Source organism: Cyclopterus lumpus, chromosome 9, assembly GCF_009769545.1.
Source record: "Cyclopterus lumpus isolate fCycLum1 chromosome 9, fCycLum1.pri, whole genome shotgun sequence".
Taxonomy (NCBI): Eukaryota; Metazoa; Chordata; class Actinopteri; order Perciformes; family Cyclopteridae; genus Cyclopterus; species Cyclopterus lumpus.
Genome location: NC_046974.1, coordinates 24379958 through 24406133, shown reverse-complemented (window position 1 = coordinate 24406133; position 26176 = coordinate 24379958). Strand labels below are relative to the sequence as shown.

The window sequence follows — 26176 nt, the reverse complement described above, 5'->3', positions numbered from 1 at the left end:
TGAGATATACTATTTTAGTTTAAAGCTTAAGGTGAATATTAAGCTGAATATTATGTAAACTTCTCTTCCTTTAACCACATTCACTTCTCTCTCTCCTCCCTGCTGCCTTTGATAGTTCTCCCCTTAACCCCTGTTCACAGGTGTGTCATTTATCTCCTCCTTGGGCCCACTTTCTTTTGCTGTCAGGGTTGAAAGGGTTATTCTGTGCATTTCCTTTTTTCCATTTCCACTACAGTATAGCAGTTTATGTGTTACTGGTTTAAATTGGTTGATGAACACAGAAAAGAAAACAAAAAAAACAATAACAACAATTCTATGATGAATATCTCTTTAAAATGATTCAGCTAAACGTTTTAAACGTATACTATATCATAGCACAATATGTTAACAGTCTCTCTGCAATGTCTGACTTTGATGAAGTAAAGTACTTTTGTTATTTCTTTAGTACAGAAGTTTAGGCAAATCTCCAAATGGAGCGTCTATGATTTGTGAGTGATGTTTCCATTTTCTCATGTAACAAGCTATTTATTTCACTTTTATATCACTAATGGTGTTCAATGCATCCACATACAGCAGTAGCATACACTAAATAAACCAAAATAATGCTCTGTGCCCTCAAATCATCATAAAATATTGGCAGATGAATCATATTCTTTTCATAACTCTCCGCCGTTCTCAGCCCGATTTCAGTCTAAGACCTCTCCTTTTAATCGTGCAAGCCTATATGAGGCGTATAAAGCCATCCAAATAAGACTGGCAGCTATTTTAGTCACAAAATTAATCAAGTACCACATTTTGTGACCCGTAGTATTAGAACTGCCAAAATGAAGTTGAAAGGCTTCCGGGAGAGTTCACGGGGCTTCGCCATAAGCTGGTCATTTCGAGACCAAAATAGTGAGTGTGGATTATTGTTTTCAGCGAAAAAGTAAGTCATATTTCTGTTCAGTCTCTGCGAAGACATTCTTTAGATGGATGCATTGTGGTTGATATTTTGCTGATGCTTTGTCTGATAAGAGATTGGAAGGTTGCGGCTGAATCCGTAGGATGTAAGCTTTACAAAGAGGTGCAGCAATCGCGTGTCGCATCAAACTAGCGGTATGATAATTCAACTAGGGAGCAGCTTCCAACTAATTATTTTTTCAAGTCACCTTGAGTCATTCTTATGGCTATGTTTATCTATGCTGGTTGAATTGTGTTTGAATCAAATTGGCTTACATGCTCTTGTAGCCCAGGCGTTGCTGTTTAATTTGGTATGTGGCATCATTATTTAGTGAAAGTCACCGAGTTGTGTGTACCTGCGGTTGATGTTATGAACCCAAACATGAGGGCGTTTGATGTTCTGACGTTTGTGGGATTTCCACAAGTATTAAGCAGAACTAGTGGTTATTTCTTCCATGATGGATGGTGGAAATTCTAACTATTTCCACAGAGTAAACCCACGGAGATAAGCCGTGAATGACGCAAATAAAATACAAATAGTCGGGCGAGTAAACTCACATGAACACAGCATTAGTCACTTGGTTGAAACGTGATTCCGGAGTGACACCAAGTGTAAGGAAAATATATCCCGTCACCAAGCCCAAGTCATGTCTTTCTCAAAACCTGTCCGGAAAAGGAGGGTCAGCTTAGCAACATCAGCCTTTCAGCCAACATAGTGGAAGACCTTTCCGTGCATACTCAGTCGCTCTTGATGAGCACAGACATCACTGACATTGCGTGTTGACGTCAATTTTGAAGTGATGGAGGAGTTGCTCACAATGATTCCAATGCATGGCCAGACCACTGCTCAGGAGATATTCCGCCATTGTGGATGACAGTTTACCATGGAAGAAGTTTGCTGGATTAACAACTGACTGAGTGCCATCAATGACAGCGAGGAGAAATGGACTGGTGGCACTTGTTCAAAGAAAACTGGAAGAGGAGGGTGTGAAGGAGGCCATCGCTCTGCACTGCATTATCCATCAGCAGGCCCTTTGCAACAAATGCCTGAAGTTTGACAATGTGATGTCTGTCGTAGTGAAATGCATCAACCATATCAGATCCAGGGGCTTAAAGCACCGGCAGTTCCGCGCCTTTTTGGAGGAAATAGAATCAGCATATGAGGATGTGCTCTACTTTACCGAGGTACGTTGGCTCAGCATTGGAAACATCTTGAAGAGGTTTTTTGAGTTGAGAGCAGAAGTGAAAGCCTTCATGGAGAAGGATGGTATTGCCATTCCTGTGCTAAGTGATCTCAAATGGCTCATGGACTTAGCTTTTCTTGTTGACATCACACAGGAGCTGAATGTACTGAACAAGAAGTTACAAGGCCAGGGGCAGCTTGTCAGTGCTGCTTATGACAACGTCAGAGCATTCTCCACAAAACATGTGTTATGGAAAGCCCAGCTCTCTGAGACAAACCTCTGCCATTTCTCAGCATGCAAGGCACTCATGGATGCGGGCACACCATTCAGTGGTGAGAAGTATGCTGATGCCATTGTAAAGCTACAGGAGGAATTAGATCACAGGTTTACAGACTTCAAGACACACAGAGCCACTTCACTGACCCCTTCTCCTTCGATGTGCAAGATGCCCCTCCTGTGCTTCAAATGGAGCTCATTGACCTGCAGTGCACCTCTGAACTCAAAGCCAAGTTCGGGTAGGTGAGTGGAAAAGCAGACAAGCAAGACAATTGCCCCCCACCTTCCCAGAGCTTTCCAGGATGTTCAAGCGGACCATGTGCCTTTTTGGGAGCACATATCTGTGTGAAAAGCTCTTGTCCACCATGTACTTTAATAAGTCAAAGTACAGGTCCAAACTTACTGATGAGCATCTTCAAGCCATACTGAGGGTCTCAACTGCTTCCTCCCTCAAACCAAATGTAGCTCAGCCGTGTGAGAGGAAGCTGTCATGTCCAAGAAACGGTGTTGAGTTTGTCTTGTGTCCATGTTGTCTCGTGATTTACTGTTTTATTTTGAACGTCAACTCTCCTTGTTTCAGGCCACTTGTTCCTTCCCCTGTGTGTTTCCCCTCTGGTCTGATTGTCTGCCTCGCTCCCTTACCCTGTGTATATATTGTCTGCGTCTCCCTTTGTCCTGTGTCAGTTAGTCTTGTCTTTTGTGCCAGAGAACCAGCCCTTTCCATGCAATTCACCAGTTACCAGGTCATGTTATTTTGTTCCCATTTGCTTTTTCGCTATTTGCCAAGTTTAGTTTCTTTGCTACTTTGTTCATGTTGATTTTCTGTTTGTTTGTTCCAGTTTATTAAAAACTGCGATTTTTTGTTGTAACTTTGCCTCGAGTCGTGCGTTTGGGTTCGGTTGTGACAGAAACGCTGCCAGGTCTCTGGCAGCAAGGAGTAGGCAAGAGAAGCCTATGTTCTGAAGAACCGTTCATGTTATGAACTGTTATTAATAAAGATGGAGAAGATTGGATCAGTTGTACTTTTTTTTTGAATACTTGAAACCCTTTTTTGTGTAACACTTGATGCGGCCCAGCCTCACCTAGACTCCACCCCCAGGTAAATTGAGTTTGAGACCCCTGATCTAACATGAACATGCTGTCAAGCTAGCTGAATGAAGTGACAATCAGGCCACAATATACCTTCTACTATTATTGATCATTACAATTGAGCAGGTAATTAACCAGGCGTGAAATACACAGGGACAGGAAGTGGTTTAATGTGGAAATGTAATGTGTGTAGTTTGACGAGTTTACTATTATGCTCTAACTGCAGTCAAGTGGCCCAGATATTGCCAGGAAAAACATTTGACACACATGCAGAAGATTAGTTTGTAGATATTGTTGTTGTGGGAGCGTCATTCAGTACAATGTTAAATATGCATGGGCTGTTATGCTACCATTGGGTTAAATTCCTTTCTTCACAGTCACTGTAGTTTTATATCTATAGAGGTCTGATTACATTTAGTGTCCTTCCAGCAAATAAAGTTACAAACCAGACTGGAAAGTATGTCAGTGAGCATGAACCGACTAGCCTGCCTCCTTCCCCTCTCAGTATTCCTCGGGGGATGATTAGAGGCAAGCATAAGGAGGATGACTCACATACAGCCACAGCTCCCCTCAGGAGAACAGCACAGCAGCTTTACTGCTAGCATGAAGCAAATCACAGCTCTCTACCATTTGCATAAAGTCAAGATTATATCATGCCAACGAAACAATCATGCAATAGATTAAATTAGTGGGGAAATAGTGTGTGTTTAGCACTGTGAGTTTGTCCTAGTAGGGCTGAAAGAGGGCAACAGAAACAGAGAGAGAGGAGGGAAAGAGAAAGCGAATAATAGTAGCTTGGTTAAAAAGGCGTGGTCGATAGAGGATGCTGCATTGACTTCTAACACATACACATGTATTGGACAGTAGGATAGAGCTACAAATGAACTATTTTTACCCAAAAGCAAGAGTGTAAGCAGACTGAGCACAATGAGGAAATCTATCTGGTACCTCAACTTCAACATTTACTCATTTATCAAACACCACTTTTTTCCAATTCAATATTTTCACTAGTTTCTTCAGCAGAAGCCATTGAATATATCTAATTTCGGTAATTGCTTCTCCATATAGATGTTTTTATTGTTACTGACTGTCTGGATTCAAATTTCCAACACACATAATAGGAATACACAGGAAACAATTTGTGCACACAGTTTGTAATGTGAACTTACTGTAAAGCCGTAGGCTACCCCTCTGAATCTGTCTGATGTCGATCTCTTTAGCTGCTAAATGTTCCACTATGTTCAAAATCAAACTTTGCAGAGAGACTGGTCACATATTGTGCTATGATCTCTGATGTGCTTAGCTGTTTCTGTGCATCTTTCCAAGAGATAATCATCCTGAAAGTGCTTTTTCTTCTAGGTGAACCTGGAAATTCAACTTTTGCTGTCTTTCATCTTTATTTACTCTTAACCAGTAACAGATATACTAATATGTACACATCTGAACAGAAGCTCACATGTGTTGCCTTTATTATAACACCAACATTATTCAAATAGCCTTTGTGGTTGCAGAGCTACACCCTTTTTAGTTTGGGTATGATATTTCGAGCAGAAACCTAGAAAATAGCTTGGGGCTTAAAAGGTTAATATTTTTGCCCAAAGGAAAGCTTACTTACCAAGCATAATGAAACGGGTCACAAATGATTGATGAAGACGCCATAAACTGCTTAAACAGTCTGGGTCAACACGACCCAACAGCATCCGCTACATTCCATGTCAACTGAATAAAGCAATCAACTTAAAATATATATATATATATATATATATATTTAATTATTTTCACTTAGTACTCAGAGTCCTGGATGTAATACTGTATTGGATCATTTTACCCTCTAATTACATTAAGCTGCATAATACCTCTTTTGTGTGGAAAGAGCAAATTAGTTCTGCTTCATTCAATAAATGGTAATGAGACTATTCCTTTATCTGACAAATCAACGACAATCTATAGATGCAAAATAACATGCACCTGAATGATTGGAAGGCATCACAATGGATGTAATAATCACTGGGAGTGGCCGCTGTAAAGAGTTATGTAAACACAAGTAGCGTAGAAGGCCCTCAGGGTGGACGTCACAATGAGCCTCAAATTGTGACTGCTGCTTCTGTCATTACTGCCTCAACAGCAAACAAGCTCATCTCTCCTCCACACCAACGCCAATACCTTTTGCATACACATGGTTAACCTATTCTACAGGATATGGCTACATACTTGACTGTACTTGTAAAGTGGGACTGCTTCATGGGCTGGATTTCACTCCAGTTAAGGGTCCTCTCCAAAAGTTTGTGTCACCAGCTTCATAAAGAAATAATTTTCTGTTTGGTGTGAAAGAATCCTGAGCTCAACCCGATACAACGTCAATGGTGGACCTCAGTAATCTTAGGAGAGACCAGTCGGATAAATTATTATTATTAACATATGATATGTGATGATTTAAATTAAATTCCCGGGACCTCACATTAGCACAAGAACCCCCCCCCCCCCTCATTATTCATAATTTATGTCATATTCATTGAATGTGTTGTAACTCTGTAACGCTGTTCATCTGTACACATGACATCTATTGCTTCTGTCCATCCGGGGAGAGGGATCCTCCTCTGTTGCTCTCCTGAAGGTTTCTTCCATTTTTTTTCCTATGAAAGGGTTTTTCCTGATCCGATGTGAGGTCCTGTGACAGGGATGTCGTATGAGTACAAATTGTAAAGCCCTCTGAGGCAAATTTGTAATTTGTGATTTTGGACTATACAAAATAAACTGAATTGAAATTTAATTGAATTAATGGTATTGGCAATACTAACAGCAATGCAAATAATTATAATAAGAATAATAGCAGGAGGTGTTAGGGAATATCACGATCACAACGATCCGTGTAAACAGAAGGAGTGGCCAAGGCAGGATAAACTAGATAATTAGATAATTAGATAATTGATTTCTATGGTGTTCTGGGCCTAGTAAAATAACTTTCTCAGACAGTTTTGTCTGAGTTTAACAATGACGAAGTCTTTGGCACTTGGACTTTGCAGGGAGATTGTAATTGAGGGCCGTCTACCCCGATCAGCAACAAGATAAATCCCCCCATGGAGTCCAGACCTGGTGGTGGTGGTGATGCTGATAGAATGATGAGTTCATTAGGCTGACGGACCCGATGAAGACTGGGCGGAGATGGGGAGGTGGAGGGGTGCGTAACAGCATCATGAATGAACTGAAGGTAGAGAGTCAGTCATATTTAAAAGAGACGGCAGCAAGATGATTGGGTAACCATGTCATTGGTTCGTTGAGCTTATTGGATAGAGGAGACAAGCTGATTTAAACAGCTGATGTCGAGAAATGACAGCAAGTAAATCAGGAATCTTCCGACTGAACTTAAACTATACCTTTAGTTACATCAATGCCCAATTGTGAATCATAGATTGGGGTAATGTTGGCTTTTAGCCATCTAGCAGACTATTTTAATTTACCTTGTAATTTGCTATGAATGTAAAAGGTACAGATTATGAAGAAAGGTCATCCTTTATCATTTATAATGAACATAAAGCATAAGAATATTTTCCATGTACATTTACGTTTCTGTCAGTTTTTAACATCTCACATATAATGGCAATAAAGATGTAGTTTGTAGTTTTCTTGCCAATGTAAGGGGCTCATTTTACTTTGCAATGTTTTTAATGAATACTCTTTGGATGACAATATTTTCAATTAGCCACTGTGTCGCACTGGGAGATGTATCATGTGCCTTTTAGTTTATGTTGACTCAATCCCACATACACTGCCCTGCTGCCACAAATACTCTTCTGAACACCAACTGTGTATTATTACGCCACTCATACACTATTTTATCCACATTGAAACGGAGTAACTGAGTAAGGCAGAGTGACCAGCGGTTTTAGGAAATTGCTTAATTGTGAGCCGTGTTTATAGTATATTAGATATCATTTATAAAATGGCATCAAAGACCACCCTCAGAAAACTGGACCCACTCCACCACTCAGCAATCCGTTTTTGTTTATTAATTTACCTATATTGTTTTTAGCCATTTTCGCATGTGTTTGTCATACTGTATTGTATCTGTGCTGTATTGTATCTGTGTATACCGGACTGTGCTACTGCCTCTTGGCCAGGTCATCGTTGAAAATGAGAATTGGTTCTCAACTGATTTCACCTGGTTAAATAAAGGTCAAAAAAGAAAAGAAAAAAGATTTTCGACAGAAAAGGAAGCTCCGAGAGTATTGAGTCCTTTATTTACAAGAATACAACACTGTTAACAGTCCTATTCTGTGTCTCTACGTGTTTAGGCCAACGATGCTTCAGGGAACACGTGGAACTGGCTGTACTTCATCCCTCTCATCATCATCGGTTCCTTCTTCATGCTTAACCTGGTGTTAGGTGTGCTGTCAGGGTGAGTACAAATGTGAGGATGATCTGAGTGAAGCATTTTTTACTCCTCCCTTAACTAGACCTGTTGGGCCATGTGATGGCTCTATTTGCTCAAGAAAAAAAAGTGAATGAGAATGTCCTACACTTCCACACAATGCTATCTGTCTGGACGGCGTTATGACCTGTAACTGCCGTATCAGAGCAAAGCAGAGTGGCGGCCATGAATTAACCAGTGGACATGCTCACATACACTAGAAGAGAGACTTCATTCTCTGCTATGTAGACATTACTCTATATTTTGAGATAGATAATAGTTATTGATAATATATGAATATTCGGAATGTTAAATACAGCTCCTTCAAAAGTGGTTTTGGGACATTATTTTGTACCACAAATATTGTTGTTTTAATCCATATTCATAAATTAGCTTATAGACTAGCAAAGGTTTAGGGAATGTTTGTGCAAATAATGTTAATACATTTTTCTATAAATATCAAGTTAATGTTCTGCTGCATTACGTAGTAAGCTAGTTTAAAAATCTGATATCCGCAGTGGAAGTGGTAGTGTCATGACACCTCTTCATAAATGTGGAAATGTATAGAAGGCTGTGTGAACTGATCAGGAACCATTAGCAAATGGCTGCAATGAAACAAAGAGTGGAAAATGTAAAGGGGAATGAATACTTTCCATATTCACTGTATATATATATACACACACACACAATTCAAAATAAAATGATTATATTTTAAAGGTAAAGGAAAAAAGCAGGGTTCTCATATTTTGTTTGACTGTAAAAATACTATGTCAGCTGGGATAGGCTCCAGAGCCCCCGCGACCCTAATGAGGATAAGCGGTATTGGAAATGGATGGATGGATGGATGTAAAAATACTTTACAGTGAATAATTGGAATAAACTCATGAGCAAGAACAGCTGAGGTGGTGACATCATCAAGTAAGCTGCTGTTCCAATTGCAGAAAGACCGTCCTGTGTCCTTTGGAGTCTGGACTCCCAAGTCCAAACTCCAAAAGTACACAAGGTCAAATTTGTACTTTTTGTGTTTTGCATTATCTGCAAAAGAAGTGATGAAATAATATAATGTTAGAAGACACTATGGCCCTAAACATCAGTTCTACTCTTTGTACACTGGCACATGGGTTTTTTTCTAGTCCAGAAACAATGATTGTCCACCCCTGGGTTAACAGTAAGGACCACATATATACATTAAAAGTGGCATATATGTAATATTTAATTTAGTACAGGTGTTTCTATATTGTTAATTCCAAATGTTCAGTGATTAAACAAACTTTTATTTAAAATGTTTTCTTCACTGTACTAATTAAGTGTTGAAAAGCCCACACCATTTGCCTCTGGCTGCAGATGTGGTGCTGTGTGTTCCCACATGCCGCTTGACATGCCGCTTGACAACAACATCATTTCATTTGTTGAGTTGTTGTTGTCATGTCACTGTGATTGTTCAGTGGTTTCATCTGATCTATATTCACCTTCACCCAGACCTTTTGCTCTTCGACCTGATACACATACGTACATGTACCAAAATAGCAGGTGAGCTACATGCATTGTCCGTGCGCCCAAGACCCATACTGTGTGTTTGTCGTGGCACAATTTAAATAGGATCCATATTACATATGCACATGGTTAAATATGTTGTATACACAGTATAAATATGCACTGTGTTTTAACTATGCAATGCAGTTTGGTTTGATGATAAAAATATGTCTTCCAACAAAAGTGCAGTAAAGCATCTTTTTGAGGAATGTTTATGTTTGTTCTCCAGTTGGCTTATGTATTAGTATGAATGTGCTTGACCCAGTGTGAAAGTGTAGCTGTAAGCTGCTACAACGCTGGGAAATCACATTCACACACACTCACCAAACACACACATATGCTCACACACATCAAACTCACATATGCACGCACACACATATACGCATACCACACACAGGCATAAGACACACACACATGCATACCACAAACGCATAAATAACACACATACACACTAAACACCGCTCACACACCACTACACACACATGCACACCACACACACTGTACACCAAACCAAAAACCAAAGTGAACACATGGATGCACTGCACACACATTAAAGGGAGAAAGATATGTAGATATGTATGAAATTTTGATACACTGGCACTTTTACAAACACACACACACACACACTCAGGAATGCAGACAGCCACTGCAATGCAGACTAGAGCTCCCAATCTGCTGTGTGGGAGACACACAGCAGAGGGGGGGAGCTCTTCAGTAGTTTGTCTTCCTCTCTCTGTCTCCTTTGCATTCATCAGTGCCGAAAATGCTATTGGCTTGAATAAGGATAACATTTAATACCACAATCAGTGTTTAACTTAAATAATCATTTTCTCTGTAAGTGTATTTTGTTATAGTGTAGCTTATTGTGTATAGTGTAGCTGTTGGGTTCTGTATACTCTGTGGCTGTGTGACTTAAACAAGGAACATTAAAGGTTGCTTCATAACACACACAGACACTGGAGTTAGAATATGACCCATGTGTCACTGTTGTCTGCCATGCACCTCTGTCAAACCTCAGCCTGTTAAAAGTATCATTCTGGTTTATTACAACATGGCTATTATTTTCATACTTTGGTCCCAAAGCTCATCACTAACAAAATATTCATATTTACATGTATTAAAGTTTCGACCAGAATGGATAGAACTTATTGCACATCTTGAGTCAAGTAAGTCTCAAGTCAAGCCCAAGCTTTTTGAGACCTACAAATCAATATGTGGCCTTCACCAGATAATATTTTAGAATAACAGTTACTATGGTACATTTACAGAAATAATAAATGCTTCTATTTGTGTTATCTCAATGTCTTTATCAGTGATATTAGAAAGCGGACAGGAAATGAAGCAAGACCTATCCTGGTGGTAGAACCTCCGCCTCTTGGGGATTGTAGTTTCTATGTGCTGGAGTGCTGTGGTGAAATCCATACTTTCTATGGAATACAAAAATGACTGACAAAATGAGGATGTTACCTCACATGGTAAATGGGGCTTGAGCCATCATTAATCAGACATATCCAGATGTAAAAGAAAAGCAAGAACCTGAAAACAAAAATAGAACAAAGAAATACAGTGTGCGGATATCTCTTTTATCAATATTTAAATTTTCCAAACAATCTTGTCAATTTATTGTTATGTGATAATGCCACTCATCTGCACATACGCATGTGACAGCATTAGTATTCCTGAAACTCTTTTGTTGGGGGAATAACTGATTATCCATTTCTGGGCCAAATGTTTCCATGTCCTTTGTTTTTGTTGAGTCACAACATCTGACAGCATCCTGTTGTGAGTTCCATTCCACAATAACATTGATGAGGATACTGACTGCTTCAGGGTCTGTGTTGGCTTGTCAGATCCAATACATGTTGTGTGTGTGTGTGTGTGTGTTCTACAGGGAGTTTGCCAAGGAGAGAGAGCGGGTGGAGAAGAGGCAAGAATTCCTGAAGCTTCGCAGACAACAGCAGATAGAAAGAGAGTTAACTGGGTACCTGGAGTGGATCTGCAAAGCAGGTCAGAAACATTTGAATCAAAAGTATTTGCTGTAATTGATGTTGAAATAAATATGATCAGATTATGACTGGGAATTAAAGTGTGGTATTTGTGTTGCAGAGGAGGTAATGCTGGCGGAGGAAGACAAGAACGCAGAGGAGAAATCTCTGGATGGAGCGTGGTACAAAAGGAAACACAACAACTCTGGTGAGAACTGCCATCTCCAGAATCAATCTTGACGATAGAAAACGATGTGCAACATCTATAGAAGGCAAAACCAATGATGTAAGACTAACAGGGGTTGTGTCACTTTGCTTTGAGCTGATAATGTGACAGATAGTTGCTCTGTTAAGGTATATTTGTTTTCTACTTCGTAATTTTCAAAGCCTTTGTTTCTTCCTGCCTTTACTTCTGCGTCACTAGTGGTATTACAGGACAGGATAATAATAATAATAATAATACATTTATTTATATAGCACCTTTAAAAACAGGGTTTACAAAGTGCTCTACATAGAAGCAAGGTAAAAACATAACATCAATACAAGTAAACATTTCAGAAAATACATGAGGCAAAGGAGATAATGCCATATAGGCAATGAACACAATAGAGGAATAGAAAATTAAAAATAGAAAATAAAGCAGAACAGAGAAACTAAAATAGGGGAACCAAAGAACTGCATAAAAGGACGACATCTTGGAGTGTACCAGTCCGGTTTTGGGGAGTGGAGTCAGCAGGAAGAGTAGAGGGTGGTGGGGGAGCTGTAACAGTTCCTAATTTCGTTGCGACCATCTCGCTCTTGGGGACTGTTGTTGTGATGACGAGCTGCAGCGATGCGCTCGGCCGACCAGAGGGAGGGGATGGAAAGCGTGGGGCGATCAGGCCAGGAGCAAACAAACCCTCCGCGGGAGGCTCTGTGGATGCAACGGGGCCGACGAAGGAGTCCGAGCGCCCCGATGGCCGAGACGAACGGAGGAGCAGAGAAGCTGTTGAGCCCAAGGAGCTGCGAGGTGGAACACTGCAGAACCATGCCAGCCAGGGAGGATGCAATCGCCAACCACGGACCGGACCACCGGAGAACCAGGACTGCTGAGAGGCGACCAGCCTCAGAGCAACAGCATGGAGCAGGGAGTCGGCCGGCTCGCCCGCAGCCGCCGGCCAGCAAGAGACCGTCGGCCAGCCAGCAAGAGACTGTCGGCTAACCAGCCAACGCCAGTTGTCCAGGATTGTCCAGGCGGCAGCAGTGGAGAGCATCCAGCAGGGAGTCGGCTGGCTCGTTGGTAGCCGCCGCCCAGCAAGAGACTGTCGGCTAGCCAGCCAACGCCAGTTGACCAGATCGCAGTGGTGGAGAGCAGGAGCCAACGGCAATCACAAAATAAAAAATAATCCAAGATTTGCAGAATAATTAAGTCAGAAGAATGGCTACACTGTTAAATAACATTTTTAATAATTTAAATGAATGTTAAATTGTAAAAAAGGTAGAAAAAAACCAAATAAAAACAGTCCTAGACGGAGCGGCGTTAAGTTTCGCCAGCGTCCCCGTTGCCAGGACTACACTATGATGACACTATGAGGATGGGCCTGGGCTAGCTGGTTGGCATGCTCTTTGACTAGATATATCTTTCTTTGATGTAACGTCAACACTGTAACCTCTCACATCCTGGTGATGATGTCAGTTCATTTGTTTAATGTTTAAAATAAAACTTGGCTACATCTTACCCATTGGCCCCTAAAGAGTTCTAGTAAGCCATGTCACGTGAACAATTCTCTGCCCTGGAACTGGACCGCTTAAATGGATCGCAACCATCACTATTCTTGATTGTTCCATCTGTGATTATACTGATGTTAACAAGGAAAAATGTCTGCTGTGAAAAGGGTCTATCAGCCGGCAACCACAGCATAAGCAAGGGATGTAGACAGGTGAGACATCTCTTCAGGTCCCCCTCTGAAGTCCATTGGTGGCCAAAAGGATCATGGGCCAATTACAGAAAAATATAAGGAGTCATGGGCCAAACAAAAGTAATTGTGTCGTAATCAACCAGTTAGACTGCAGAAAATCAGTGATTCTAGAAATTATTTTCTATCAAAATAACTACCCAACACCACTAAACAGTTTGACAATACAGTCATTTATTGGTGTCATTTAAGGCTGTTATACCTTCCAGCAGCTTCTACTGAGTCAGCAGTATGTTTCTGATACAGATTATTTCCACTAGCATTGTTGGTGTGTGTCTGTGTGTGTGTGTGTGTGTGTGTGTGTGTGTGTGTGTGCATTCTCCTCTTAACCAGGCCACACTGCGTTAATCAAAAGCCTCTGTAATTGTGGGTATCAGGCTGATTAGAGTCAAGCGTGAGTGCAAAGGCGCATCACCAAGCTCTTCTCTTACTCTCCCTATACTTTATTATAGCAGCAGGTATACTTTATATCTGGTACACATACGTAAGCTGCATTGGAGGCGTCTATTTGTTGCATCTTGACAAGATATGTACGGTTGCAAGTAATAACAAACAAAATAAATTAGTAGCATCACATATCTATAACAGCTCCCAGTGCCCAATTTGACATATTCAGTTCAAAGCTCAGGATCCCTGTGAAAATATAAACACCAGGTACCTTGTTGTGTTATGGTCCATACTATACATACAGGATACATCAGATGATACAGAGATACAGACTTACTCATTAGACCTTTACTTTATTTAAAACATCATAGCTTCCCTTTTATCACTCTCTTTACCTCACTAAAGCTTATTTTTTACCTCACAAAATTTCACTTGATTTAACCTCTGCAAAGCATTTTGTTTTGAGAACTGGTATATTAGAATCTAACAACACAGGATTCATTCAACACGAATAGTGTCACAGTTAAATAAATTAATATAAAACAAATAAAGTGAACAGGTCAGATATGGAACTTGACTGCTACAGTGGGAAACTAGTTATTACAAGTTCCTCATGCAGAATAAATGAGGAATTTTGAGAGAATCCACATTATTGAACTTCAAGAGTTAAATCAGAAAAGTTGCCTGATTGTGTGATTGATTTCTACTATATTGTACTCACAGTGCTGAAAAGAGCCAAGAAGAGTAAAAATGACCTCATCAATGCAGAGGAAGGGGAGGACCACTTCACTGACATCTCATCTGTTGGTGAGGACGAAACCTGAGATACAACCTTCCAAATATCTTGGCACTCTATGTTGAAGACAACTCAAACAGCGAGTTCACACTGCAGGCAGCTCGGCGGATGTGTTGCTCTGTGAATGATTGTCCCTGCTATAAAACGATCAACTTCAATGGGTGCAATCCATGATTGCACCCATTCCCTAAACACACGTTTCACTGTGTTCATGAAAAACAGCACTAAAGTGTCTTAAATGCAGCTGCATGGCTAGAGAGTGATTTCTTCTTCGCATTTAAATGTATTTGAAATCCAGCAATTAATAAATATAACCACAGATTCTCTCTCTCCCTTTACATTTGTCTTCACTGCATTAGTGCAGGACCTAACTTACATTGACAAATACAAATCTTCATTTGATGTTGATTATAAAACTAGGAAACCGTGGGTAATAGAATATGTTTAACATAGAGTGAGTTAGCATGTCTTTTCAGGTGATTCAGTATGAGTCACCTGAATGGATTAAAATAGATCAGGAGATGAGGAGCCCACCAGTCTTCCTGTGCTAGTAATTAAACTCTAATAGAACATTCTTTTCTCCTTCTCGTTTGTATCCAGTCCAAATTTAAAAGTTGAGCTTAATTTAAGTTATATAAGGGTTATCTAAAAAGTACAAACACATGTTCTGCTTTTTTGTGATCTAAAAAGCTTCACTTTGCTACTTGGCAGATAAAGCTCATAAGACTATGAACAAGTTAATTATATATTGTCCTTTTAGTTCATAATTTCTACTGTGCTCTATAGGATACAGGCTGGACTGTACTGCAGTGCCAACTTCAAACTGACAAGCACATTGCTCTACAGTTGGTTCTCATGTTCATGTACACTCTTGATCTTGAAAGACCAACTCAGTTCAAGACATGGTAACTTTAGTGCATTGTGTATGTTTTGCTCCTACTGCCCCCCCAGGGTCGCCGTTCGCCCGGGCCAGCTTGAAGAGCAAGAACGAGAGCTCGTCTTACTTCAGGAGGAAAGAGAAGAGGATGCGCTTCACAATCCGCCGTCTGGTCAAATCCCAGAGCTTCTACTGGACTGTGCTGTGTCTGGTTGGCCTCAACACGTTGTGTGTAGCCATCGTACACTATGACCAGCCTGAGTGGCTGACCTTTGCACTCTGTGAGTTTCTGCAGTAGTTTATTAATAGTGATGAGGTGAGGAGGGGTTAATATATTAGTTAATATATTCAGCATCCAGCAGTAAAAGTGAACTGCAGTCAATGAGCTGTAAAGGCCCTCTACAGATGACGCGCTTGAAAAAGTTAAATTCGTAATCAATGAAACACATCATTGCTCAATTCAATACACTTGGGGTTTTTACACTACAACCTTACTTGACCTGGAATGACCAGTATGATGGCTAATGTACCAAGTGAAATTGCAACAATATCATTTTAGGATGGCACTATGTGACAGTAGGAGGAGACCATGATAGCAAATTAGTGCTGGCCATACAAAATACAGTAAACAAGTGTTTTGTCAACAGAATATCACAATGTCCAACAAACAACAATATATCAAGATTATATCATATGAAAATACATTTGTTTCAATCACAGATTTATTAGCTTGTTTAAATTATAGCCATTTGTTAAATGGAGTGGCCAAACATCTATTTATTTTCTTTATTTTACATTATATTTAAATTCAGAATGATTTTCGTCACGCTATGCTAGAAAACCATGTGTGTCTTGTTTATTTGACAAACAAAAAGATTTTAAGGATAACAAAATAAAGTCTAAGACTTTTTGGGCCTTGATGCAAAAAAAAGCCCAGGTGACATCAGGCTACCAACAAACCAACGCAATTAATACCTATAACCTCATCATAAAAATAAAGCTATGAATAAATAAATCAACCACATACATTTGAACCCATACGACAAGCATACACATTTGATATCAGCCATAATTTCAGCTTCTTTTAAAAAATGTGGTGGTTACTTAATATTGGATTGTGCACAGATATGGTATTCCTGGCACCACAAAATATAAAAGAACTCGGGTTGATATCAGATTCAGATTCAACTTTATTAAGTACAGGTACTGAGGCAACGAAATGTTGGTTAGCATCTACCCAGAGCAGTGCAAAGAGAGCATTATATAGACAAAAAAAAGTATATATATAAACAGTAAGTATAAACAGTAAAGTGAAGGTGCAAGTTTCTATATGTAAACATTAAGGTGCAAGTGTGATGTGGGGAGAGGTTGGCGATAATGGCGGGGGGTGGGGAGAATTGGGGCTGTCAACGTGGTGCAGAGTTGAGTGTGTTGACCGCTTGCTGGTCCTGAAACGGAGGTTCCTGTAGCGCCTCACAGAGGGAAGGAGGACAAACAGTCTGTGGCTGTGGTGTGAGGGGTCCCTGATGATGCTGCTAGCCCTCCGCAGGCAGCGCTTGAGGTGGATGGACTCAATGTCAGGGAGTGAAGTACCGGTGATGCGTTGGGCAGTTTTTCCAGGCAGAGGTTCCTGTAGCGCCTTCCCGAGGGAAGGAGGGCAAACAGTCTGTGGCTGGGGTGTGAGGGGTGCCCGATGATGCTGCTAGCCCTCCGCAGGCAGCGCTTGAGGTGGATGGACTCAATGTCAGGGAGTGAAGTACTGGTGATGCGTAGTTTGCGGTCTGAAGCAGAGCAGTTCCCATACCAAACCGTGATGCAGTTTGTAAGGATATGAAACCAAAGCAAGCATAATTGGACTGCATTACATTACATTACATGTCATTTAGCTGACACTTTTATCCAAAGCGACTTACAATAAGTGCATTCAACCATGAGTACAAATTCAGAACAATAAGAATCAAAGAAATTAACATTTCTTCAAGAAAGACAAAACTACAAAAATACCATAAGTAAGTGCCATTCAAGTGCCACTGAAGTGCTAATCGGTTTATTCTGCACAAGCTCTACTATGGTGGGGACAAGTTACCCTAACAGTACCAAGGCGGTGCTGGAGGTTTAAGGTTCCAAATGCAGTCCCTCAGCTCATCATTCACTTGTTAAAACGTTTAGATTTCCTAACTAGAATGAAATACTTCAAGTCACTGTAAGGTAACCTTGCCTGCATACTGATATTGATTGCACCTGCTTTCTTTAATTCCTGTTAATGTTCTACTCTGCGCAGGCAGATACAAACACTGGTGTCCTGCTTTACATAGGAACAGCAGAGACAGATGTACAAACATATATCACACAAGTATTATTGTACATTTCACAGCATACACCTCACACACATGGCAGTGTACAGCATTATTTCCTTTCTATGTCTTATTTGCTGTGGGCACAGCTGAACAGGCAGCAGTAGCTGCTCTATTGAATAGTAGAAATGAGCCGAGAGGCCCTTTTAAACCTGGGGCATTGATCTGTGTGTGTCCTTATTGTCCCTGGACAGATCTAGCAGAGTTTGTCTTCCTGGGCCTGTTTCTGGCAGAGATGTCCATAAAAATGTACGGCCTCGGACCCCAGAACTACTTCCACTCATCATTCAACTGTTTTGACTTTGGGGTGAGTCGTCCTGTTCAGCTGGGAGTTCAATCACTTTTAAAGTGTAAGCATGCATAGAGCACAGATGTTTCAGAAAAAATGCCTGGGATTATGGCCAGAATAGTACAATATTTGGAAACTGTGTTTGCAGGTGATCATTGGCAGTATTTTTGAGGTGATCTGGGCTGCCATCAAACCCGGGGCCTCATTTGGAATCAGTGTCCTGCGGGCTCTGAGGCTGCTTAGGATCTTCAAAGTCACAAAGTGAGTCATCAGAATTGTCTGCATGTGTGGGACACTGGTTAGGCCAGAATATTGCTGAATATATTCAAATGTCTGTGTGTGTAGGTACTGGAACTCTTTGAGGAACTTGGTCGTATCTCTTCTCAACTCCATGAAGTCTATCATCAGCCTGCTGTTCCTCCTCTTCCTCTTCATTGTGGTCTTTGCTCTTCTGGGCATGCAGCTGTTTGGTGGCCAGTGAGTAATTTATTTATTCTGCTGCTTCACATAAATTGCGCATTTTTTAGGTAACGATGAGATCGATGAAAACTAATATGTATTGTAGAAACATTGATGTAGCAAAAGTAAACAGTTTAAGCCAAGGATAATGAAAGGGTCTAAAAGGTAGGAAGAATATTTCCAAATGAATCATAAGGAAATAAAAACATATTACACAGGCTGCTGAAACAAATGCAGTGTTCTACCTCTGTAGATGTCTTTTAATGAGATCCAGACTAAAGAAAAGCTGTCCACTCGGATGTAATTGGCATAAATTGTGCTGCAGCCTAATGGAGAAGACAATACGCTACTCCGTCCTCCTGCAGGTGGAGGAGGGGCTGTGACTGTGTTGTGGCTTTAAAGCTTGATTACATGCAATTCCTCCCTGCAGATTTAATTTTGAAGACGAAACGCCGACAACCAACTTTGACACATTCCCAGCAGCGATTCTCACCGTGTTCCAGGTAAAGGTCAACTCAATCATGCTTTTTGCCTGCTCTGCTTGTACTCAGAAGCCTCTGAGCCTGTGTCTCCCCTGCAGATCCTAACTGGGGAGGACTGGAATGCAGTCATGTACCATGGGATCGAATCCCAGGGGGGTGTTCGCAGGGGAATGTTCTCCTCCATTTATTTCATTGTTCTGACTCTCTTTGGAAACTGTATCCTGCAATCACTATCACCATTGTGGCTGGCAGGCAGCCTGGTCACAGCATGAAAATAAGTCATCAAAATGATGGATTTAAAGAACAGCTGCAGTTCTGTTTTTATCAATTATCTGATCTTTTCCTTAGACCACAAATAACCAGACACGCTTCTCAACGTATTCTTGGCCATCGCTGTTGATAACCTCGCAAATGCCCAGGAACTCACTAAGGTAGAGTATTTCTTTATGGCTTGAGACACTCTGGCTTTGTGGCTGATTACAGGAAGAGATAGAGCCAGAAATACTGTCTTACCCACCACAGCCATCAGTAAAAGTACTTGACCTCTCTACTTTTTGCGATTGCTTACACAATTGTTGTGGAATTTGGCTCATTGAGTCAAAACTATACACACAAGCCAAATAAGACACTACACTTGGAGAGAAATATTTCACTTATTTGTCAAAATTAAACTCTGCAATCCAAATCCAACAATCCTTTTTCAAAATGTCCTTTTTGCAACAAAATTAAACACACATGCATTATTTGAATTATTCCGTAAAAGAAACAACAAACTGCTGTCTTTGGTACTTTGTTTTTAATTTCCTCCTTTTCATCTGTGAAAGATAGTTCCAGTACAGTACACAACGACTTCAGAAAAAGAAGAAAAGTAGCATTGTACTTTTTTAGAAAGAAAAGAAAAGTAGAATTACAGTAGAGAAATCCATTTAATATGTTACTGTGAACCCACAAAATCAGAAATAATGATAGTAACAACACAATAGGGACACAGTCTGGACACATCTCCTCATCCACATGTTTGGCATTTTGAAGTGTTTTCCAAATGATTGCAAGATATTTCACTCTTGAAGGTGTGTGTCTAATGTCAGCAACAGTGTGCAAAAGCAGAACTTACAAAAGTGCAAAAGCAGAACATGTGTTTGTACTTTTGGTGCCTTTGTGTATGGCATGGTTAAAAAAGGTGAAGTGTTGATGCTTTCGTCGAAGCATTCACTCTGTGTGTAAGTGTGGTTTGGTATTACTGTCCACTTTGGAGGATGGGGCTGTTGTAGTATGACTGATGTGATGCCAGGTCAGTAACTCTCATAATGAACTGGTAAGATAATTGGCAGTTCTTAACTCGCCACTGAAGCCTGTTATCCACTATGTTTTTGAATTCCTTCATAGTTGTTCCATTTGTATTAATTAATCCAGCTTCAATTGTGTTTACATGTTTTGTCCAGTTACAAATCCTTGTGAGTCATAACTAATACAGTTACTTTGATCTCTATTAGTGCTCTTTAGGCGATGACAAAGTCTCAGTTCACAGAAACAAAAACTGGTTGCTAGTAAAGGCTGGGAAAACACCTCTGAATTACCTGTACTACGATAACTCACAATAATTCAGTATAATGTACATTTCCACGCTAATTGCATCATTGTATCTTCTTTAACAGAAATACTGTTAAATTTCACTTAAAAGACTACCAGGAGAGGAGGACAATATGCCCATTGAGTTGCTGACAAGCTTTTCATGTGAAACATCTTTGCAGGACATGTTGAGTTTCACTGATAGTAGCTAAATAGCAATTCAACACATGGATGTGGAAGTGAGTTGAAAGAATTAGTGAATGCAAAAATAATCAGTGAAGAGAAAATTACAGCAGCAGAGTGGTGAATATAACTCTGGAATTAGTGCTGTAGAAATGAACATTATACTGAATTAATTTCAAACAATAAAGCAGTAAAAGAAGAACTGAAGCCCTCTCTCAGCCTGTTTAAAAAAAAAGGATGTGCAAGTTTCTATATGTAAACATTAAGGTGCAAGTGTGATGCCATGTGGATAAATATGAGAATTTACAAGAGTGTATATGTGAAAGTGATTGACTGGTGGATCACCAAAACAAGTTCAGCTGTGTACCCTTTTTGGTAGTCTCCATGCTTGTTAAGTGTCCACTCAACGGCTGAACTCCCCTTCTTGCTCATATCTACTGGGCAATCTGTATTGATGGTGTTACTGACAAGATGAAAGCAACCAACTCTGCTGCAGATGAAGGTCTTCATGATCTTCATCCTGTGTATGTATGTATGTTTGCTGTGTGTGTGTGTGTGTGTACTTTATGTATGTACTTTATGTGTGTATGTACTTTATGTTTGTATGTATGTGTGTATGTACTTTATGTAATTATGTATTGTATATATGTATGTGTGTGTATGTACTTTATGTATGAGTGTGTACTTTATGTATGCATGTATGTATGTATGTATGTATGTGTGTGTGTATACTGTATGTATGTGTGTGTATGTACTTTATGTTTGTATGTATGTATGTATGTATGTGTGTATGTACTTTATGTATGTGTGTATGTATGCACTTTATGTGTGTATGTATGTGTGTGTGTGTATGTACTTTATCTAATTCTGTATTATATATATGTATGTATGTACTTTATGTACGTACCTATGTATGTGTGTGTGTGTGTACTTTATGTATGCATGTATGTGTGTGTGTATACTGTATGTGTGTGCGTGTGTGTGTGTGCATGTTTGTGTATATGTATGTATGTGTGCGTGTGTGTGTGTGCATGTTTGTGTATATGTGTGTGCGTGCGTGTGTGTTTGTTTTTCCACGTACTGTTTAGGATGAAGAAGAGCAAGAGGAGGCCATCAATAAGAAGCTTGCACTCCAGAAGGCCAAGGAGGTAAAGGAGGTCAGCCCCATGTCAGCCACTAACATTTCCATCACAGCGTAAGTCAACCTCTTCTAATGTTAGTTCTGTCTCTCTCACACAGAAGACAGGATTCCCGGTCCCTTTGTTGTACAGCTTTGGTGTACTGCCCATACTAAAGACTATTGCTGCATAATGCACACACTGTGCAGTAAATCCCTCTATCCTGCCCTTTTATTCAGTGCCCAAATCATTTGTTGGGTTTGAATTACAAACCTTTAACCCTAGCCTACAACAAATATAAAAGAAAGGCAAGATACAAAATAGCTCTGCACATACTAATTCAGTACTTCAATATAGCAACACACACAAGGAACACTCCACAGCTATAGCTTAGACCATTTACATTCTTCTGATGGCTTAAATATGTGTCACTGCATACTTCTCATTTTTCCTGTTTATTTTCTATAAAACCCTGTTTCTCTGTCTCTATTCACACAAACATAAACAACAGTGTTTATTCATTGATACTTTCATGTATGGTCTCTGTTTGATTTAGCTCTTGGGTTGTTTTCCCACAGGACCGACCTTTGGTGTCATTCTTAAATGTGATGTTGACGAGCTCTTGTTGAAACAAAGCATCATGTTGAAGAAACATTACATCAGAATACTACTCACAAATAGAGTGATAGATATGTTACTCTTAAAACGCCAGCATTGACATTAACTAGGATGGACAAATATTTAACAAAAAAAGACAGCTGTTTACATCATTTACAAGGCTAATTATGGACTTACTACACACATTTATATATATATATATATATATAGAATATTAATTATCATATTATATATACAGTATATATATATATATATATATATATATATATATATATATATATATATATATATATATTCTAGTTACCTGGGATTCAATTTATATTTGTATATAGTTTGTAATCTTCTTTATAGAAATAACATAAAATGTAAAGAACAATCTACAGTACATTGTTGTTAACTCTTCTTTACCATCCTTCTGAAAATACTATTCTGTATACAAACTGTGTTATTATGCATGTTAAGGCTTATTTGTATACATAGAGTTTGTGTCAGAAAAAACACAAGAGTTGTTCTGGAGGCATTAATAAACATATTGGTGGCAGTGCTTCTCAGCGAGCAGCGTCAAGAAGACTTTGGAGCACATGGTAGCTACCCTCTGTGGTGAGGTAGGAAAGTATTTTTAGTCTTCTAACCACTCAGGGCTGTACACTGTTATGATACAGATGTCAACATTCACTCATTCACACAAACACATTCATGTAGTGAGTGTGCATTTCGGTTTTCTCAGACAGTGAAACAGGGAAATTGGGTCAAGAGACAATTCATATAATGGTAGTGAATTTAACGTCTTTCATTCTGGTCTTTAAAGTTGCACTAATCAATATTTGTATACAAACAATAGATCAAATGACCATGTGAAATGTCAATGGGATCGCTTGTTGTGACAGAATCACAGAGAATTACTACTCGACTCTGCACAAATTCCACTTTCAGCAACGTTTCTTCCAGCAGCAGCAGGCAGCTGTTTTCAGTAAAAAGGCTCAGACTGTTCACTACTTGCTCAGTAGCAAATAGCAGAAAGACACATAGCAACTAGCCGGTGGACATAGTTGAGCATTTAGCAGCTTCAGAGAAAGGTATTAGAAAGGTATTTCTTGAACTGGTGGAGCCAAAAATTAAGCCAAATGGAGAGTGAATATGGAACTTATATACTTCATGTGGTCACAAACCCTATTCAAAATGAATGATCATGTTGTTTGCTGAATGTGTCAATAGGAAACTGATAACATGTTCACTATCACAATGCTAAGGTAATACATATGTCAGTGTTGTGATTTTGGCTTAATTAGCTGCCTGTAAGTTCCCAAAACCTCTCATGAACCTCTTCAGCGAGGTTTGTTTTGACCTAATCCAAAACCTAATGCAAGAGCTACTAGACAACTGGTTTTGAAAGTTGAAGTAAGTTCTGGCCCATTTAAACCAGTTAAATTAACTTAGATCAAAGAATTCACAGAAAAACGGCAGGCCATTTTGCCGTCAGTTAAACTATAAAGTAATTACATAAAACAGTTTTGAATCAGAACATACCAAGAACACCTGATGTCTCATCAGTACATTACTAGCAGCAGCAACATTAGATTTCACTGACCTCAATATGTAGTCAAATTGTTGTTTCCAGAGCAGCTCTACCTTTACAAATATCCTGAAATTGAATGGTATATATTGTGTTCATGTTAGCATAAAAATGAACTAACTGTCATCTTGACAGTCAACGTTTCCCTGACGGTCCATTTGCGTGACATTTCCTTCTTGGTTCAGGCTCAGTCTTGTCTTATCTTTGTCTTATTTCTGAGCTTTGACTGTCCATTGTATTCAATTGTGATGGGACACTAAAGGAAAGAGAGACGATGGTCTGTCTGTTTTTCTGACTTCCTCCTATATGATGTTCCCTCTCCCCCATTTTTGTTTTGTGCATGTGCAGTTTTCTAACACGCAGTCGAGGTAACGCGCACTCTAGCGGCTCATCCATCTGCAGCGTTAACTCACTGTGAGTGTTCTTCTTCTGTCTAACCCTGTCTCTGCTGTCATCACGTCATTATTCTGTATAAGTTGTCCAAAACAACATGACAGATCCTCTGTGATCACACCTTCTGATAAAGTTTTGCGAGTGTTTCAATATTTCCATTCAATGTCCGTGCCAGTGATTGTGGTATTTGACTGTTTGTGATCCACATCTTCTGTTTTTTTTCTGTGCAGTAATTGCACCTCTCCTGTAGATATCATAGTTTCACTGTATGTATTGATTATGTAGGTTTTCAGTTGTGATTCATTTTTCCAAGCTGGTTGTAAATATATGCATTGTACGTTAATACTTCCGTGTCAGCTTTGGGCTCGTCTTGTGCAGATGAAGACCACAACTGCTTAGTGGAAGCAATGACAGATGCTTACTGACTTTGTAGTTGGACACAGCAGTTGTTGAGCCTTCTTCCTCATCATGCAAGAAAAAACGAAAAGAAGCGATACTCACTTAATAACCATGAAGAATAGGTAGTAACAATATTAAAAGTACCGGGTGCTTTACACTTTACCATGCCACATTCAAAATTGATTAATAAATTACTTTAAGAGGCTGCTATAATTTCTGTAATATGCACAACTTTGTTGCCAGCAAGCAAGGGAGTATTTACCTTCCAAGTCTGAGATCAGATCACGCATCACCTCACACATCACCATTCTCTTATTATAAAGCATTCGGGCACATTGTTGTAATTTACTTTGTAGAAAGATTGGGTAAATGGATGCTCTGGAGTGCAGATGTCAGGTACATAGAGACACTAATGTCGCCTGTAAATTGGAAAATAGACACACACTGTTTCTTTAGTTATATGTAGTGAAATATAAAAAGAAAAGCTATGAAAAACAGCTTGAGGTTACTTGAATAACCATGAAGAATATTTAGAATAGATAATTCTCTGAGAAGCACCCGTCCCACTATGTGTAGTAGTGACACATTGAAAGAAATGCTATGAAAACCAAACATTTTTGTCTCCTGTCCCCATTTTTTCCCTGCTTCTTCTCAGCAACATTTTTTCTTTTGAATTTTTGCATATTTCTTTTTCTGAAGCTTATTTGTCCCCTCTGTTTCTGTAACCTCTTTCTGTCTTTTTGAAGTTTCTTCTCTCCCTCTGTTTGTTGCTCCCTTTTTGTGTTTTGTAGGAGTTATGTCTGCACCCCAGTCCATCACTACCTGAGGTAAACCCAACCGCCTGCTAGCAAGGTGGTCCATGATGATAATCAAGTGCTTAAAAATATACTTAATCATGATCTCATTATTTACACTCATAACATTAAGATGAATAAACCATGTGCATAAAACACAGCTTCCCTTATTTCTTTTCATGGACACCATGGTAGGAGCTTTTGTGTTCATTAAGTGAGTCCAGCCCCATAATGTCCATCCACCTCTTAGCAGGAGTTCTTAAAGAGGGTAGTGCAGTATGCTGGTTGTTTAAGTTTACACATTTAGATTGTGAGTACAAAGTATGCATATGTGGGGAAAGTTTAGTGAACAGATTAACTTCTATCATAAAGAGATGGCATTGAAAGATGTATGTCCCACTGTGAAGAGAACTGCACGGTTTTTCTCCAGACACTATCAAAAGAGCATGCGTTCACCCATTTCAAAGTACTGTAATACACACAGACCATGCGGTCAAAGCATGGTCATGTGGCCAT

The 26176-nt window shown here is 39.7% G+C and overlaps 1 protein-coding gene across 1 annotated transcript in view; it reads left to right on the top strand.

Moving 5' to 3' along the window:
- The window catches only part of cacna1ba (calcium channel, voltage-dependent, N type, alpha 1B subunit, a), a 124043-nt gene that overhangs the window by 36435 nt on the left and 61432 nt on the right, over positions 1-26176 (top strand). The window contains exons 7-20 of the mRNA XM_034541093.1: positions 7781-7884; positions 11321-11436; positions 11536-11622; positions 14480-14563; positions 15504-15710; positions 17978-18090; positions 18221-18333; positions 18418-18549; positions 18962-19034; positions 19112-19229; positions 19377-19444; positions 21854-21960; positions 24423-24488; positions 25658-25693. Coding sequence (XP_034396984.1) covers positions 7781-7884; positions 11321-11436; positions 11536-11622; positions 14480-14563; positions 15504-15710; positions 17978-18090; positions 18221-18333; positions 18418-18549; positions 18962-19034; positions 19112-19229; positions 19377-19444; positions 21854-21960; positions 24423-24488; positions 25658-25693 — 1424 coding nt within the window. The remainder of the gene's footprint in view (positions 1-7780; positions 7885-11320; positions 11437-11535; positions 11623-14479; positions 14564-15503; positions 15711-17977; positions 18091-18220; positions 18334-18417; positions 18550-18961; positions 19035-19111; positions 19230-19376; positions 19445-21853; positions 21961-24422; positions 24489-25657; positions 25694-26176) is intronic.